The sequence below is a fragment of the Chlamydomonas reinhardtii genome, chromosome 5, assembly GCF_000002595.2.
Source record: "Chlamydomonas reinhardtii strain CC-503 cw92 mt+ chromosome 5, whole genome shotgun sequence".
NCBI lineage: Eukaryota > Viridiplantae > Chlorophyta > Chlorophyceae > Chlamydomonadales > Chlamydomonadaceae > Chlamydomonas > Chlamydomonas reinhardtii.
The window spans coordinates 225,181-240,684 of NC_057008.1; the positions used below are offsets into that span (position 1 = coordinate 225,181).

Below are 15,504 nucleotides of genomic sequence, written 5' to 3' on the forward strand. Positions count from 1 at the left end.
TCGGCAAGAATTGGCCAATCGCGCCAATCGCTTCTGATAATCAATCGGCCGTGACTCGCGTTTGCACTCTTTCAAGTTGCCTCAACACGAGTCAAGATTCTGCGTCAAGCAGGACAACTTCTAGGCGTTCGGCGATACTTCGGTCGCGTAGGCCAGTTCGCGACAAAGAGAATCAACATGACGACTGAGCTGGAGCAGCAAATTGCTGCGGCCCAGGAGGCTGTGACCAAGCAGGGTGATACCGTTCGCTCTCTTAAGGCCAGCGCCAAGGAGGGCAAGGCAGAGAAGGCAAGCAGAGTTCCGAAGGATTGCTTGGGGTATCCGCGGGAACGTGGGCCTAAAACTCTATGCCTGTGAATCTGGCTGCAGAGTGAAGTCGATGCCGCTATTCAAAAGCTGGCGGAGTTGAAGCTGACTCTGGAGAGCAAGCAGAAGGTGGGCGGCTGCACACGGCCGATGGTTCTGCAGCGCGGGCATGATAGTCGCGTCGCAAGTTGACATGTTGCATAATATAACCACACCGCATTGGAGGGCTTGCGGCGGCTCGCAGATCCAGCTTTGCTTCAGGGTCGCAAGATCGATGGTTGGGTCCGGGTGCAAGTGGGCTAGCAATGGAGTCCCAGCGTGAAGTACAGCATGTCATGGTGGATTACGGAGCACGGGGCCCGGGCGAGGGGCAGCCATAGTGAGCGCCCAGACACGACGACGTACCCCCAACGTGGCAGGGGGCACGTCGGCTGCCCGCTGTCGAGGCGCATGTAGCCAGCAAGACCTCTTGCTTCACGTTCGGCTGTTGCTGCTTCGGTTGTCTTACCGTGACCTTGCAGGAGTTTGAGAAGGCGACCGGCAAGGTGTCGTCGCAGAGCAAGGAGGCCCTGCGCGCAGCCCTGGTGGGTGCGGGCCGGAGGGGGCCAAGGCGGATGGATAGGCGCGAGGCACCCGGCAATGGGACAGTTGCTGCCCGGTGCCTGGGGGAAGTGGGTTTGCTTATGTTTCATGGCAGCAGCTGCATGGCTGAATGCCGCGACACTTTGGCGCGGGCGCCGGCATCGAGCCGCAGTGATCCCCGCCCCACCCCGCACCCTGCTGCCTGTCCCCTCCCCTGCCCTCAGGCTGGTGTCCTGGAGCGGCGCATGTTCTACATTCCCAGCTTCAAGATCTATGGCTCCGTGGCGGGCTTCTACGACTACGGCCCGCCCGGCTGCGCCATCAAGCAGAACATGACGCAGGTGGGCGCGCGCGGCGAGGCCAGGCGGGGGAGCAGGCGGGGGCTGGCGTGAGGGGCTGGGTGTAGGGGTGCCGTTGGGGCTGTGTGGGCCGAGGCTGCTCGGGGCCGGGGCGTGAAAGGCGGAGAGCAAAGGTTGGATGACGGGCCGCGTGCGCCTGCCTACCTCCCCGTCGCCCCCCACCCTCAACAGGTGTGGCGCACGCACTTCGTGCTGGAGGAGAACATGCTGGAGGTGGAGTGCCCCGCTGTGACGCCCGAGGTGGTGCTCAAGGTGCGGGCAGCGCCAGCCGCCATGGGGTCGTGGGCCATGGGCTGGTGCGGGGGATGCCGTGTGGACTGTTAGAGCCTTTGCCTCCTTTCGGAACCCCATTGCCTACGCATTCTGTGCCCGCAACCCTCTGCTCCTCCCCCTCAACAACCCGTCCCCCCGGTCTACCGTCTACCGCTTCCTTAACTGATCATGAATGTAACCCCCCTGCAGGCGTCTGGCCACGTGGACCGCTTCACCGACTTCATGGTGACGGACGTGGTGACGGGCGAGTGCTTCCGCGCCGACCACCTGCTGGAGGTGAGCGCGAGGGCGGGGGCGAGGGCTGGGACGGTGGGAGAATGGAAGGCGGCGGCGAGGAGGCAGACGAATGGAGGGTTAGGGTTGGCTCACGGGGCTGGGTGCTTGCTGGTGGCGTACTGATGACGACACCAGGCGATACCTGCCTGGCGGGAAGCCGAACAAGATGACACTCCGGTTCTTACCAGTCCAAACCTGTCTCCTGGGCTGACCTCAGCACGGAGCCGGGCCCTGACCCATAACCCTCAGCTGCTCAGCGGCGTGCGGACCCGCCTCTACGTACTGACTCCCGAAGCACAAGCACAGTCCCCATGTCGAGCTCAGGATTTGACTCCTACTCGTGCTCCTCCCCGTCCCCTGCTCAGGGCCACCTGGAGGCGCTGCTGGAGGACAAGAAGAACCCGGTCAGCCCGGAGAAGGCCAAGGTGCGGGTGGGGGGGGGCAGAAGGGATAATCAGGGGTGCAGGAGGCATGAGGAGCGAGGGGCGTGGGGGGCGGGAGGTCATGAGGGGCGGTCAGGGAGGCGGGGAAGGGTGGAAAACGGGGGTTGGGCACAGGTGGGAGACGGAAGTGTGCTGGGGTTTGGGGTGACACGCAAGTGGGCAGTGTGCTGGGGAGGGAGTGGGCAACGGGTTGGGAGCATGCCCCGTGAGCAGCTACTAGCGGCAGTTACTGGGTACTCTGGCGTGCTGGCGCGGCGGCGGCTAGCGTGGCGGCGGCTAGCGTGGCGGCGGCTGGTGCGCCGGCGGCTAGCGTGGCGGCGGCTGGTGCGGCGGCAGGGGTGGCCGTGGCAGCGGGAGCAGCTCCAACCGCAGCCCCGGCGGTGTCAGCGGCTGCAGTGGCGCCGGCAGGAGTCCTCACACACCCCCGGACAAGGGACAAGCGAGGCGCCACAGCGTGGCTGGGGCCCAGGAGCGGGATGGAGGCAGCAGGCGACAGTGCTGCATCGGGAGGGAGGAGGGGCGGGGAGTGGGTGTCGGCCCCAGTCCTCCCAGCGACACGTCCGTGACACCACCTCCCGGGTCTCTGGACCACTCCAACCCCCACCCCCTTCACTCTCCCTCACACTGCCCTTCCCCCCACACTGCCTTTTCCCCCACACCGCCTCCCCCCACCTACAGGAGATCCGCGACCTGCTGGCGGGCGTGGGCGAGCTCAAGGCGGACACCATGGAGGCCGCACTCACGGTGGGTGGGGAGGATATGCAGGGGTGGCGCCGAGGAGGGGCAGGGGAGAAGGGGGCGGGCGCGTAGGGAAGAGGAGCGGGCGGAGCTGCAATGGGGTAGGGTGGGGGCTGGGGTTATATGGCCGGTCTCGCACTCGGGAGCTGCGGGAGGGAGGGCGTTGAACCAGCTGCTGAGGACGCGGCTGGCGCAGTAGGCAGAGAGAAGTTGAGGGGCGTCGCCGGCCAGTATTGGACTGGGTCGAAGACGGATACATGCAGGAGGCAGCCGCATTGCTGATAGGGGGAGACACAGGAAGCCAGCTGCAGCGGCGGCGGCTGCAGTGGCGGTGAGCATTGAGCGCTGATTGGCGGACCGACGGCGCTCAGGGCCCAGGACGGCGGTGGCTAGCCACACGCCGCGGCCGCTTTGTGGTGGCGGCGGCGGCAGCGGCGGCGGCAGCGGCGGGGGAGGCAGGGGTGGCAGCAGCTTTGGGTCGCGGCAGGAGCATATGCGTTGGGAGTTGATGGCGCCAAGGCGCTGTCGCCGCGCCGCCATACCGCTGCTGCTGCAACTGCAGCTGCCACGTGCGGGCAGGGCGGCGCTATTGCTGTGTGATGTCGCCGCAGTCGGGGTGCGGCGCCTCAGCGCCACCTGCAGCAACGGACGGGCGCTGTGGGCGGCGGCGGCAGCAGCAGCAGCGGTAGCGCCGCCAATGACTCGGCAGCTGCACGTCCGCCATGATCAGCTGGCAGATGTAAGCGACGGCGGCGGCGGCGGCGCCAACCGCTGCCTGTGAGGGCGCTGGGGCAGTGGCTGGCGGCCGTGTGCGGCACGGTGGCATGGCGGCTGGTGCACGGACGGGGAGCTGTGCGGAAAGAGGGTTGCTGCAGCTCAGCCGCCCAGCTCAACAGCCATCAGAACACGCAGCCCGGGCCCTGGGTGCCTCCTGCCTAGCTAGCGCCTTGCATCATCTCACCACCTGCCCACCACCTGCCACCCCCGACTGCGCCTCTCACACGCACGCGCACTGCCCCCACCTCAACCCCACAGGAGTACGACGTGCGCGCCCCCGGCACCGGCAACGGCATCAGCCCGCCCTTCGCCTTCAACCTCATGTTCAAGACCTCCATCGGACCCAAGGGCGACATGGTGGGGCGGGCAGGGGCGGGACGGGCAGGGGCGGGGCGGGTTGGGGCGGGTTTGTGTGTGCCGAGTGAAGCACCGGGCACTGCCGAACCCGAGCCAGGCACTCCGCGGTTCCCGCAGCTGCTCGTCACGCCCGCCTGGCCCTCTCCTCCCGCATCCACACTCATGCCCCTTCCCGCCCCGCCTCCTCCCCCTTTCCCGCCTTTGCCCGTGCCCCCCTTCCCCCCAGGTGGGCTACCTGCGCCCCGAGACCGCGCAGGGCATCTTTGTCAACTTCCGCGACCTGCTCTACTACAACGGCGGCAAGCTGCCCTTCGCGGCGGCGCAGATCGGCAACAGCTACCGCAACGAGATCAGCCCGCGCGCCGGCCTGCTGCGTGTGCGCGAGTTCACGCAGGCGGAGATCGAGCACTTTGTCAACGGCGACGACAAGCGCCACCCCAAGTTCTCGCTGGTGGCCGACCTGCGCCCGCTGCTGTACTCGCGGTAGGGCCGGAGGAGCGGGTGGGGGGGTTCGGTGAGGGGGGGTTGGGGGTACCTGTGTGGCTGAGGGCTGTTGAGGGCCTGGCGGCAGCTGCGACCGAGGAACAGTCGAGTGGCAACAGCACGCGCCGGGTGCGTGATGCAAGGAAAAGGGCTCGGGCCCATGACAGCGCTCGGGCTTGCCGCGTTGGACGCACACGTCGTCCTCACCTGGTCCGACCTCCCCGCCTCCCGCCTCCCTCCTGCCGCCGCGCAGTGAGCTGCAGATGGGCGAGGAGAAAAAGGCCCAGCCCATGTCTCTGGGCGAGGCCGTGTCCCGCGGCATCATCGCCAACGAGACGCTGGCCTACTTCATCGGCCGCACCTGGCTGTTCTTCTGCAAGATTGGCGTCAACCCCGCCCGCATGCGCTTCCGCCAGCACCTGCAGCACGAGGTGTGTGTGTGGGGGGGGGGGGTGGGAGGGTGGGGGTTGTAAACACCAGCTCAAACTAAACCAAGCTAAAACGAGCGAAGGGGGAAAGGAGGGGGAAAGGAGGGGAGGGGAGGGAAGGCATGCCCAGACGATATGGCTTGGGCCGGATGGGGCGGCGGTAGGGGCGGCAGTAGAGGGGAAGCAGGCAGCTGCTGGTCGGTCGCATTGCCGCTGAACCGCCGCTGCCGATGACCAACGCCGCCTCGAACCTATTCCACTACCACCTCAATCCCCATTTCCCTCTCCCCCAGATGGCCCACTACGCCACGGACTGCTGGGACGGCGAGGTGGAGACCACCTACGGCTGGGTGGAGTGCGTGGGGCTGGCGGACCGCTCCGCCTACGACCTCAAGGCGCACAGCGCCATGAGCAAGATCGACCTCACCGCCTTCGAGAAGTTCCCCGAGCCGCGCATGGAGGAGGTGGTCAAGGTGCGCGGCAGCGCGAAGCGCGGGGAAATACGGGGCGCATCTAGGGGCAATGCACACATACCTCTCTACCCGCATGCCTGCTCACCGCGTGTGCTCACCCGTATGAAGGACGGATCACAGCAACGCGCCGTACATGGTATGGACGACTCCGCCTACCCGCTCCTGACCGCCCCCTGACCGCCCCCTGCCCCCTCCCTGCCCCCTCCCTGCCCCCTCTCTTCCCCTCCCCTGTTTCAGGTTGTTCCCAACAACAAGGAGCTGGGCGCCGTGTTCAAGAAGGACCAGAAGGCCGTCAAGGAGGCGCTGGAGGCGCTGGACAGCAGCGCGGCCATGGACGTCAAGGTGAGGGAGGCTGGGTGTGTGTGGGGGGGGGAGGAGTGTAAATAGCAGCCCAAATAATCCGAACCCATTGCACACCCGGCGGGGGTAGTGGGGCCGGCGGGTGAGCAGAGGTTGGGGCAAGGGACTCAAGGGAAGGCTCGGCTATGGCTGCCGTACGCGTGCTCACACCCTTGCCCTCGCACACCCTCCACCCACCCACCCTCTCCACCCACCCGCCCTCACCCCTCAGGCCAAGCTGGAGGCGGGCCAGACCGCCACCGTGTCCAACTGCGACGGCCAGACCTTTGAGATCAAGGCCGGCATGGTGGAGATCAAGAAGGTGACGGAGAAGGTGACGGGCAAGACCTACACGCCCTCCGTCATCGAGCCCTCCTTCGGCATCGGCCGCATCATGTACTGCATGTTCGAGCACTGCTACTACACGCGAGAGGTGGGAGCGCGGTGGCAAGGGGGGCGGGGGTTGCAAAAATTGGTACAGGGGTGGGGGGGAGGGGTACAACGTGCGGGAAAGGCGCCCAGCGCATTCCATCGTCTGGGGCGTATTCTGTCGAGGAGGCACGGGGCCAATGGACTGCTCGCCAAGCGCGCAATACGGTATGGTGGGTGAGACTACTAACAACGGCCGTCTATCCATTTAGCCCCACCGCCTCCCGCCCTTCACTCGCTTCCCCGCCTCCCCCACCCCCACCCCCCGCTATCCCTCAGGGCGACGAGACCCGCGCCGTGATGGGCTTCAAGCCGGTGGTGGCGCCCACCAAGGCCACGGTGTTCCCGCTGGTGCAGAAGCCCGCGCTCAACGACCTGGCCGCCAAGCTCAGCCGCGAGCTCACCGCCGCCGGCCTGTCCAACCTCATCGACACCACCGGTGAGGCCGGAGGGGCGGTCCAAACAGGGGTTGTGTCAGAGAAGCACAAGGGGTTTGCGTGTGTGCGCCCACATGGGGTTGTCGGCAGAGGTGGCGGAGGGTGGCTGGCTGACTGGCCGGCAGGTGAATGAGAGCGGTGGTCCGCTGCAGAGGCCCTGCTGCCTGCCCCTTCGACCGCGTGACACGCACGGGCATCGCAGTACTGTTCTCACACCGCCGCCGCACGCACTGTCCGCCGTCTCTTCCCCTCCCTCCAGGCAACACCATCGGCAAGCGCTATGCGCGCACGGACGAGATCGGTGTGCCGTTCGCCGTGACGGTGGACTTCCAGTCGGTGGAGGGCGACGGCTCGGTCACGCTGCGCGAGCGCGACAGCATGACGCAGGTGGGGCGGGGCAAGGGGTCGATGTGCATTTCCGGGGCAAAAAGAAGCGGGAAGTGGTTGGAGCAGGTGACGCTTACCGGGCTGCATGTATGTATGTTGGCTGGTCTAAGCACTCCCTACCTGCCCCACCCAACTGCCTGCCCGCGCCCTCCCGCTCAGGTCCGTGTGCCTGCCAGCGAGGTGGCGGGTGTGGTCCGGGACCTGGTGGACGACCGGACCACCTGGGAGGCCGTCAGCAGCAAGTACCCCGCGCAGAAGGTGCGTGATGGCATGATGTCATGATGGGCCGGGGTGCAGCGTAGAAGGGACCAGGGCTCCTGAGGATCTGGCAGGCAGGTCCGCTGCAGCCAAGGAGCGAGCAACTGTTTATGGGAGACTACTAGGCTGCGGGAGGGATGTTATTACTGAGTGCCACTAATGTTCGACCTGCCAAGCCGCATTTCCGGGATGGTGCATTTCGTATTGTGATCCCCGCTGTCCTCGTTTCGTTCGGCCGCAGGCGTCTGCCGATGAGGAGTAAGCGGCGCGACCTTGTCCCTGTTGATAAACCAGCAACTTGGAGCTTGGAGAGCTAGCGGCTGAGCGTTGGGAGAGGTCCAGGCAGACTGTCCGGCTGTTGTGGTGTTGGTGTTCACGGTGGTTGATGGTGGGCAGAAGGCCGTTTCACGGTGGCGCCGCCGACAGGCAGCGTGAGCGGGATGTGGCGCTGGGGTGCTCGGGTGCTGCGCGGCGGGTAGGTTGGGCGCTTCAAACGCGTGGCGTCGTCCTGACGGCCTGGACCCGTGAGCCCCTGGCCCGTCCTTGTGGGTGCATCTGGGTGCGTGTGGCCAGCCGGCACAGCACAGCAGGTCCGGAGGTGCATGGGTGCAGTGGCAGGGGGAGGGGCAGGATGACGCGGGCCGTAAGGTCCATGCGGTGGTGATGATGGGGCGGACAGCAGCAGGATGCGGTGGGTGGTGAGGAAGTGAAGCGGGCGCGGTTGACACAGCGGTGAGGAGGACATGCAAGGGCAAGTGGAGTGCGTTGGAGGCTTAACATGTGAGCACTCGCCACTGCGAAGAAGGGCAGAAATGATGTAGGCTGACCGGTACCCACGTGCGAGGGTCAGTGACAGCAATGGGCTGCTGTGCAGACTTTGAATGCGGATGGTGGCCCCTCACACAACGTGATGCCTTCCGTACTAGCGCTCCAGCGCCCAGCTCACGACGGACAAGTCGTAGTGGGATAAGCCTGTCATTGACGTGCGTTGCGGAACTAATGCGTACGTAGACCAGAGCGGAAGGCGGAGTGGATGTCCTGCCCGCTACCCCGATGCCGTTACACCAGTACACCCGCACTCAGAAACATGCCACTTCATCGCACATCCCGCACGTACCTGCATTGTATTTACAGAATACTCCAATGCCTTACCTGACGTGCCGTGCGGCACAGGGTTTCACCAATTCATTCATCCGGACGCCGCCCGGTGAAGTCATGTCCTTTGCAGCTTTTGTGTGGTCGTGTGTGTGCTCTCGTGTGGGTGTGCGCAGCGCCAGCCAGCCTGTAGCCACGTTATGCATGCTTTCTGTCCTGGGTTGGAGTGGAGCTCCACGTGAAGTCGTGCGGCGTCACATCAAGTCACGGCATGACGCACACCCGACCAACCCGGAGTCAGATGATGCCTTGTGCTGTGACTGTATAATTTGTTCCCGCCATCCGACCACGCCTGCCTGCCTAGGGTTGCACCTCAGCCGCACACGTGCATGTCATACCGTACAAAGTTTATGGCCCAGGTGGTGCGGTGAGGGTGCGGTCTGGTGCGGTGAGCCCACACTGAAAGGACCCAGCGGCTGCCTGTGAAAAAGCCAGCCTCGCGCAGGCCAGCCCGCTGCCCTGCTCAAATGCACATACCGTTACTGCCGTACGTCCATGGGCGCGCCGTACACTGCTAGCCGGTCAACTGCTGCCTGGCGCCTGACCCCCTGGCGCCCACATGTCGCGGTCATCGGTCAAATGTGGCCCCTCGTGCTCGAACAGGCTCCGTAGCCTCTAGCTTGCGACCCGTGTGCCCCTATCTCAGTCGTCAGTCGTCAACACGCGGCAGTGCGCCATTTGCGATTCCACTCGTCCCCACAGTCACAGGCATCCTGCAACAGAACAACCGGCATGTGCTGCAGGCTTACCCCCTGGCCGTCCCCGCCAGACAGCGCTACGGCGCGACGCGCGCGCGCATACACACATGCGCAACGTGTAATTGACAGTCGCACCCACACATGCACCAGCCGTACATACAAATGTAACCATGTGGCGCGTGTTTGCGGCGGTATTATCAACATACTTTGCATCACCGCTACTCTTCACAGCCACTTTCCACAGCTACTCAGTGCTCCCAATTCATCACCTAATTACTGACTGTAGCGCCATACACGAGGTCTGCCGCGGACCAACTACTGCACAAGGACTCACAACCTGTCACAACGCAATCAAGACAGCGTATAAATCGAGGGGCAACAACAATCCACTGATCAAAACAATCAAATGTACTCATGCAACCCGCCGATACAAGTACATCACACGCTAGCCAAACCCTCACAGCGCCGCAGTCGTTAAGGATGTGCATGTCACATACAGGCGCTGCTCACTGATACCTGCACTGCGCAGCGCCAATCTGCTGTCAGACAATCAAGCTCTACACGAGACCATGATGTCAACGAAGTAAGTACTGCATGGTCCTGACCCCTGCATTGTTGTAAGTCGACTTCCATCTTCTCCGCACAGCCTGCTCCTCCCTGCTGTTGCCGTATCTATCCCCCTGCTGTCCTCTGAATCGTATCTGTCTCTTGTCCGGCAATCATACTCCTGTTGCGTCTCGCCCTCGCTGCCCCGCGCTCTCCTTCCACTCCATCCCTCTCCCTCCTTTCACGCACCTGCCTCCCCAGCGCCGCCCGGCCCGCTCAGCCGCGGCCGCCGCCCGCCGCCTGCTCCACCAGTGCGCCCATCGCGTCCCCAGCCGCCGCCGCCACCCGTGGCAGCGCCGACGCCAGCGCCGGCTGCGTGGCCGCATAACTCCCAGCCGCCGCAGCCAGCCGCTCGCTCCCCTCCCCCGTCCCACTGCCCTCTCCACCCCCGCCTCCTCCACCTCCGCCTCCTCCGCCTCCTGGGAACAGCAGGCCCAGGTTCACAAAGTGCCTCAGCCACAGCACCGCCATTGGGCCGTCGCTGACGCCCGCCAGCTCCAGTGTGCCGTTGGTGACGCCCAGCAGCGGCCCGAAGAAGGACGTGGGCAGCAGCACGTCACACACACAGTCCGCACTGACGACCAGAGGCCGCCAGCCCAGACGCCGGACCAGCCTGCGTGCCCAAGGGAGGGCGGGTTCGCATCAGGAGCCAGTGGGGTGGGTGGGATTGGTGGCGGCTGCAGGTAGATGAGGGGCCGCCAATGCAAGGGACACGGTAGACCGGTACCGTACGGGCCACACTGGAGGCGGTGGCGCTGTTGCTGCCAGACGTGCACTCCGCAGCCTGTCGCCCTATCCCTGCCATAGCACCTTCAAATCAACCATGCCGCCTCCTCGCCCACCCACCCCCTGGTACTCCTCTTCCCACTCCTCACGCCCACCTCTTGACGAGCACCTTCGCCAGCGCCAGGCCCACCGAGGTCAGCGCCACCCGCAGTCCGAAGAACCACGCCAGCCGCCGAGCATGGCTCACCACCAGGCTGCGTGTGGTGGGAGATGCGCCTTCGTAATACACACAGCGCTCTCACACCCTTGTGTTTGATTCCAATCAGCATACCGTATATACACGCGCACACACGGCGTCCAGCCTGTCCCCTTGTCCTTTCTTAACACGCACACACGCACACACGCACACACGCACACACGCACACACGCACACACGCACACCTCTTGAGCCGCGCCTTGACCAGCTCCTCGGTCAGGTACACGGGGGCCATCAGCGCGCCTGGGGGGGTAGCAGCGGGGCGGGGTCGTCAACACCAACCCCAAAACATCGAGGACGGAGCAAATGAGCAGCCCACTGGGAGCGGGGGAGGTGTGGGGACGCATAAGCGGACCACGGCATGGCCGGGTCTCTCGGGTCGCTGCGGCGTCTCTCGCCCCCGGGGGCGACAATTCGTTGACTCTTGGGACCTATTTGGCTCGGGCACATAACCCCACGACACAGCCCCCGCTTTGGTTCGACATCGTTTGGGCTGGTATTCACAACCCCCCGACCCCTCCTCACTCCCGCCCCCACCGCCAACGCCGCCACCAAACCCACCGCTGCTCATCTCCGCCGCCATCTGCTCGCTCAGCCGCCGGCCGCTGTCCGACGACAGGAAATCACTCACACCCGCCTGCAGGCAGTGCAGCAGAGGCGGCGCGGAAGGGGGTCAGGTGGCGGGGTCAGCAGCAACACACGCGGCAGTCCGCACATACGGCGGCCCGGCACGCGTGCGCACACAGTTGCCGGGTGGGGCGGGTCTTCATCCCGAGCAGCTGCTCACTGCCCAGCAGTCACACAGCGGACTGGCCCCGCATGCACACACTAAACACACCCTCCGCATCAGAGACCTACGTGTCATACCATGGACGGCTACCCTCCCCCCCCCGCCGCCCCTCACCGCTGTCCCCCTCCCTCACCGTGAACACCCTGTTGAGGTGCCTCAGCGACCGCACCGGCGCCCCCACCACACTGTCCGCTAGGCTGTCCAGCAGCGTGCCGCCGCCGCCGCCGCCGTCTCGGCCGCCATCTCGGCCGCCACCTCCTGTGGAGTCCTGAGGATCCGGAGACCCCGCCGCCCCGCCGCCACCCACGTCCGAGCCGGCGGTAGGGGGGGTTGCGCCCGAGCCTTCAGGGCCGCCGCCACCGCCACCGCCACCAGGGCCGCCGCCGCCGCGACCTGCCGCCATGGGCACCAACATCGCCCCCGAGGGCCACGTCCCCACGCCCACTGCTGCCCTGCTGCTCAGCAGGGTGGGGGGCGGGCGGAACCTGCTGCCCGTGCTGTCGTGTAGGACTACCGCAGGTGCGCCGCTCCCTGCCTGGCTGGTCCCTGTGGTCACCTGCCCCCCAGCGCCTGCTTTGGAGGCAGTGCTAGGGGCCGCCGCCACCGTTGCTGCCCCGGCGGACCTGACGCCACCCACGCCACCCGCTAGCAGCTCCGCAAAGCCCACGAACGGGGCCGCCAGCGCCGTCACCACCGGCGCCCAGGGCCCCGCTCCGTCGGCCCCTGCAGCAGCGCCCGCGACGCCCTGGGGCCGCGACGCCACCATGCCAACCACGCCCTGCCGCCCACCCGCGCCGCCCGTGCCCACAGCCCCACTGGGCACCACACCGCCCATGCCCGCGCCCTGCCCCAGCCCCTCCACCTCCACCTCCTCCGACGGCAGTAGCAGCAGCCAGTGCAGTTCGCCGCCGCTACTGCCGCCCTCGCCGCCGTCCTCTGTCCCGGCGGACGAGCCGGTCGCGGTGTAGAAAAGGAGCCCGGCCGCCACGGCCGAGGGCAGGCCGCGCCGGCGGGCCCTGGCCCTGCCGTCGTCGGCCCCAGGGCCTCCGTCGCCTCCTCCTTCAGACCTGTCATCAGCCCCCTCGCGCCGCCGCCGCTCTGGCCGCCCCAGCTGCGGCCGGCGGCGCAACAGGAAGCCCAGCAGACCGCGGCGCCACCAGGACGGCCGCCGCGGTGCCGGTGGTGGCTCCTGCACCGACAGCACCCCGCTGCCGCCGCCGCCGTCACCCTCGCTGCTGCTCGCACTGCCTGTAGAGGCGCCTGCAGAGGCGGGGCCGGACGGGGCCGCGGTCGGGGGCAAGGCTGTGCTGAGCGATGCAGGCCGGAGCCCGGTCCACTCGGCAGTGGCGGTGGGGGCCAGTGTGGGCGCCATGGCGCTAGCGGCCAGCAGCAGACCCGGGCCGCCGGCGCTGGCCACATTCCACAGGACATCCACTGCCGCTGCGGGGGCCGCGGAGCCGCGCTGAGGCGGGGCCGGGCGCGGCGGCTGTGTGCTCAGGCGGCCGCCCCAGGGCAGCGAGGCAGGGGGCGGCGGGGCCGCGCCGGCGCCCGCTGCGTGTGCTGCTACGGCAGCTGACGCGGCCGCGACTGCGTAAGCCCCGCTTGGCTGGTTTGGTGGCGGGTGCGCTGCATTGTCATGGTGCCTCGGGGGTGCAGAGGTGGCAGACCCGGACAGCCAGGCCGCGGGCACAGCGGCAGTGCTCCTTTCAGGGGGCGGCGGCTGGGACCGGGGCCGCGGGCTGCTCCGTACTGCTGCTGCCGAGGCTTGGGACTGATAGTGACTGCGTCTGGAGGCTGCAGCGTCTTTTCCGGCGCCGCTGCGGCTCTTGCGCGCAGCGTCCCTCCGCTGCTGCTGGAGCGCCTTGGGCGCCCTGGCGAGCGCCGCGTCAAGGGCGCCCGTAGGCTTGGACTTGCGAGGACGCCCAACGGCCACCCGTCTCACAAGCCAGTCTCCAGCGCGAGCGGCTAGTATGTGTGTGAATGCGAGCTGGAGGACGGCAAGCTCCATGCACCACCTAACTTGTAGACGCCACGAGTTGCCTAGGTAAGAAGCTTCAAGTTAATAGGTGTGATATGATAAACTTCAGAGGGCGAAACGAACGCAAGCTGCGCTACCAATGTGTCGGTGATGTCAACGCCCTCGCTAAAATGGTGTCTCTGTCCTTGGTAGCTTGGTATGCGGTAGGTATTGTAACACAAGAGCGTATAACAGAAAAGCGCTGCGCTGACCAGGTCCACGTCAGGCGGGCGTTGGTCCATGCCTGCGTGCTGCACATGTCCGTGACTCCCAACACCGGACGACCGCAGCCCGCCTCGCGCTGTGTTCCACCGCTCCTCAAACCAGCCATAGCATCCGGCAGCACTAGTGAGGGAACCACGATGACCCGGGGCCCCTGGTACGGTAGCACCTGACGCACACGCACTAGGCAAACACGATGCCAAAGAATGCTTCGCCACGGGCCTGCTGCCAAGGCCTTCCCACAGTCCCCACGGCTCAACAGGTTTCACATGCTTGAGAACCACCACGGCTTTACACATACTACACCATTGTTTACACGTTGTGCACGGCACAGCTGCCAGCCCACCCCAGGGCCCCCATCCGGCAGGGGTGTTATGCCCAGCCAGGACGACACACTGGGCAGGCTTAGCAAGGCTTCCCAGCCTCCCCCGGCGTCCCGGCCCCCTGTTAGGTTACCTGCTGACTGGGTTTACGGATGAGCAGAGGCAGGCCTTGCAGGTGCCCACTTACGGCACTGCAAAATACCTTCACAATTTCCCAGCTGTACCATGAATTAGCATCCTTCACAATTCCCCAGCTATCTATACCATAAATTAGCATCCTTAACCCTGCACTTTCACACAAGTACACAGAGCCTCGCTCTTTATCCGCACATACCACCTTTTCCATCCGCATGCCGCTGCTCCACTGCTGCTCGCTCTCATCCTGTGCATCAGCCCCGTAACCCACCACCACCAACCCACCACCACCACACGACCAACACTACATCTGGCAACCATGCGTCTTTTCCTCTACCTCTGAAAGCAACAGGACATGGCCGGCATGTCGGCCTGCTGCTGCTGCTGCGCCACCGCCAGCCACTGGATCTGCTGCACACTCCACAGAGCACAGTAGGTGTGCTGCAGCGGCGGCAGGCCCCAGGGCAATGACGGGCCGTCACGCAAGCCGGCGCCGTCACGACTGGCGGCCTGAGCCAGCGGAGCGCCCATCATGGCAGCTGCGGCCGGCGAACATGGTGGCAGTGCGGCACAGATATGAGGCCGCGGATGGTGTGAGCACAAGTTAGCACACGGTCACGACGATGAGTATGAGCATGGACGCAAGTTGCCAGCGCTCCTGAAGGCAGTGCCTGCAGGTGCGGCCACCTCTTCTTCTTGCGCCTGCAGCCATGCTCCAGAGCCGCTGCCACAGCCACACCCCTCAACCCCGCAGTTGCAGACCCCGTAACAACCACCTGAAAGCATCATCTGCTCTCGGTCCGCACGTAGTCGCTTGTCCTGCGCCAGACACGCCCACTTCTGTGCTAAGGCATGCCGCTCCTGCACGACGAGGCGACGGCGGCAATGTCTTACTGCTGTCCGCGGCTTGGAATGCGTGCAGAAGTAGCAACGGGGTTGCGCCGAGCCTACCTCCCGCATGCACGCCCAGCGCGCCTCTTGCACGGATGGCGCCAAACTCGCGCACGACAGCCGCAGGTCGCTCTCCTTCCGCTCCAGCTCCGCTTCCTGCAGCTCTATCTCTTTTTGACGTGCGCTTATCACTGTGTCGACGTCGGGTCCTTGTAATTGTGGTGCCGCTAGTACCGCCGTTTTGGCCGAGACAAATGGCATGTCGTCGACGTAACGCGAAGGTGCGATTTGTCCTTTCTGACAAGATTAATATCGGAGCTGCACAGAATATGAGCGCGCC

At 65.7% G+C, this 15,504-nt stretch overlaps 3 protein-coding genes across 3 annotated transcripts; 1 reads left to right on the top strand and 2 right to left on the bottom strand.

Moving 5' to 3' along the window:
- Positions 1 to 38: 38 nt before the first annotated feature.
- Positions 39 to 8,780, top strand: CHLRE_05g233800v5 (uncharacterized protein). Its single transcript, XM_043062189.1, has 18 exons — positions 39 to 288; positions 370 to 435; positions 828 to 890; positions 1,113 to 1,229; positions 1,419 to 1,499; positions 1,710 to 1,796; positions 2,162 to 2,221; positions 2,918 to 2,983; positions 4,013 to 4,111; positions 4,338 to 4,594; positions 4,848 to 5,025; positions 5,316 to 5,495; positions 5,733 to 5,837; positions 6,067 to 6,267; positions 6,543 to 6,702; positions 6,960 to 7,087; positions 7,247 to 7,345; positions 7,587 to 8,780. Exons 1-18 carry the CDS (start codon positions 178 to 180, stop codon positions 7,605 to 7,607), a joined length of 2,079 nt encoding a protein of 692 aa, XP_042924530.1. The 5' UTR covers positions 39 to 177; the 3' UTR covers positions 7,608 to 8,780.
- Positions 8,781 to 8,782: 2 nt separating this feature from the next.
- Positions 8,783 to 13,758, bottom strand: CHLRE_05g233750v5 (uncharacterized protein). The gene is made up of 5 exons (XM_043062187.1): positions 11,710 to 13,758; positions 11,348 to 11,423; positions 10,972 to 11,029; positions 10,686 to 10,784; positions 8,783 to 10,417 (listed from the first exon to the last, which is right to left on the bottom strand). The coding sequence occupies exons 1-5, from the start codon at positions 13,582 to 13,584 to the stop codon at positions 10,021 to 10,023; spliced, it is 2,505 nt and encodes an 834-aa protein (XP_042924531.1). The 5' UTR covers positions 13,585 to 13,758; the 3' UTR covers positions 8,783 to 10,020.
- Positions 13,759 to 13,812: 54 nt separating this feature from the next.
- CHLRE_05g233751v5 (uncharacterized protein) lies at positions 13,813 to 15,498 on the bottom strand. Its single transcript, XM_043062188.1, has 3 exons — positions 15,225 to 15,498; positions 15,050 to 15,134; positions 13,813 to 14,812 (listed from the first exon to the last, which is right to left on the bottom strand). Exons 1-3 carry the CDS (start codon positions 15,423 to 15,425, stop codon positions 14,607 to 14,609), a joined length of 492 nt encoding a protein of 163 aa, XP_042924532.1. The 5' UTR covers positions 15,426 to 15,498; the 3' UTR covers positions 13,813 to 14,606.
- Positions 15,499 to 15,504: the final 6 nt, after the last annotated feature.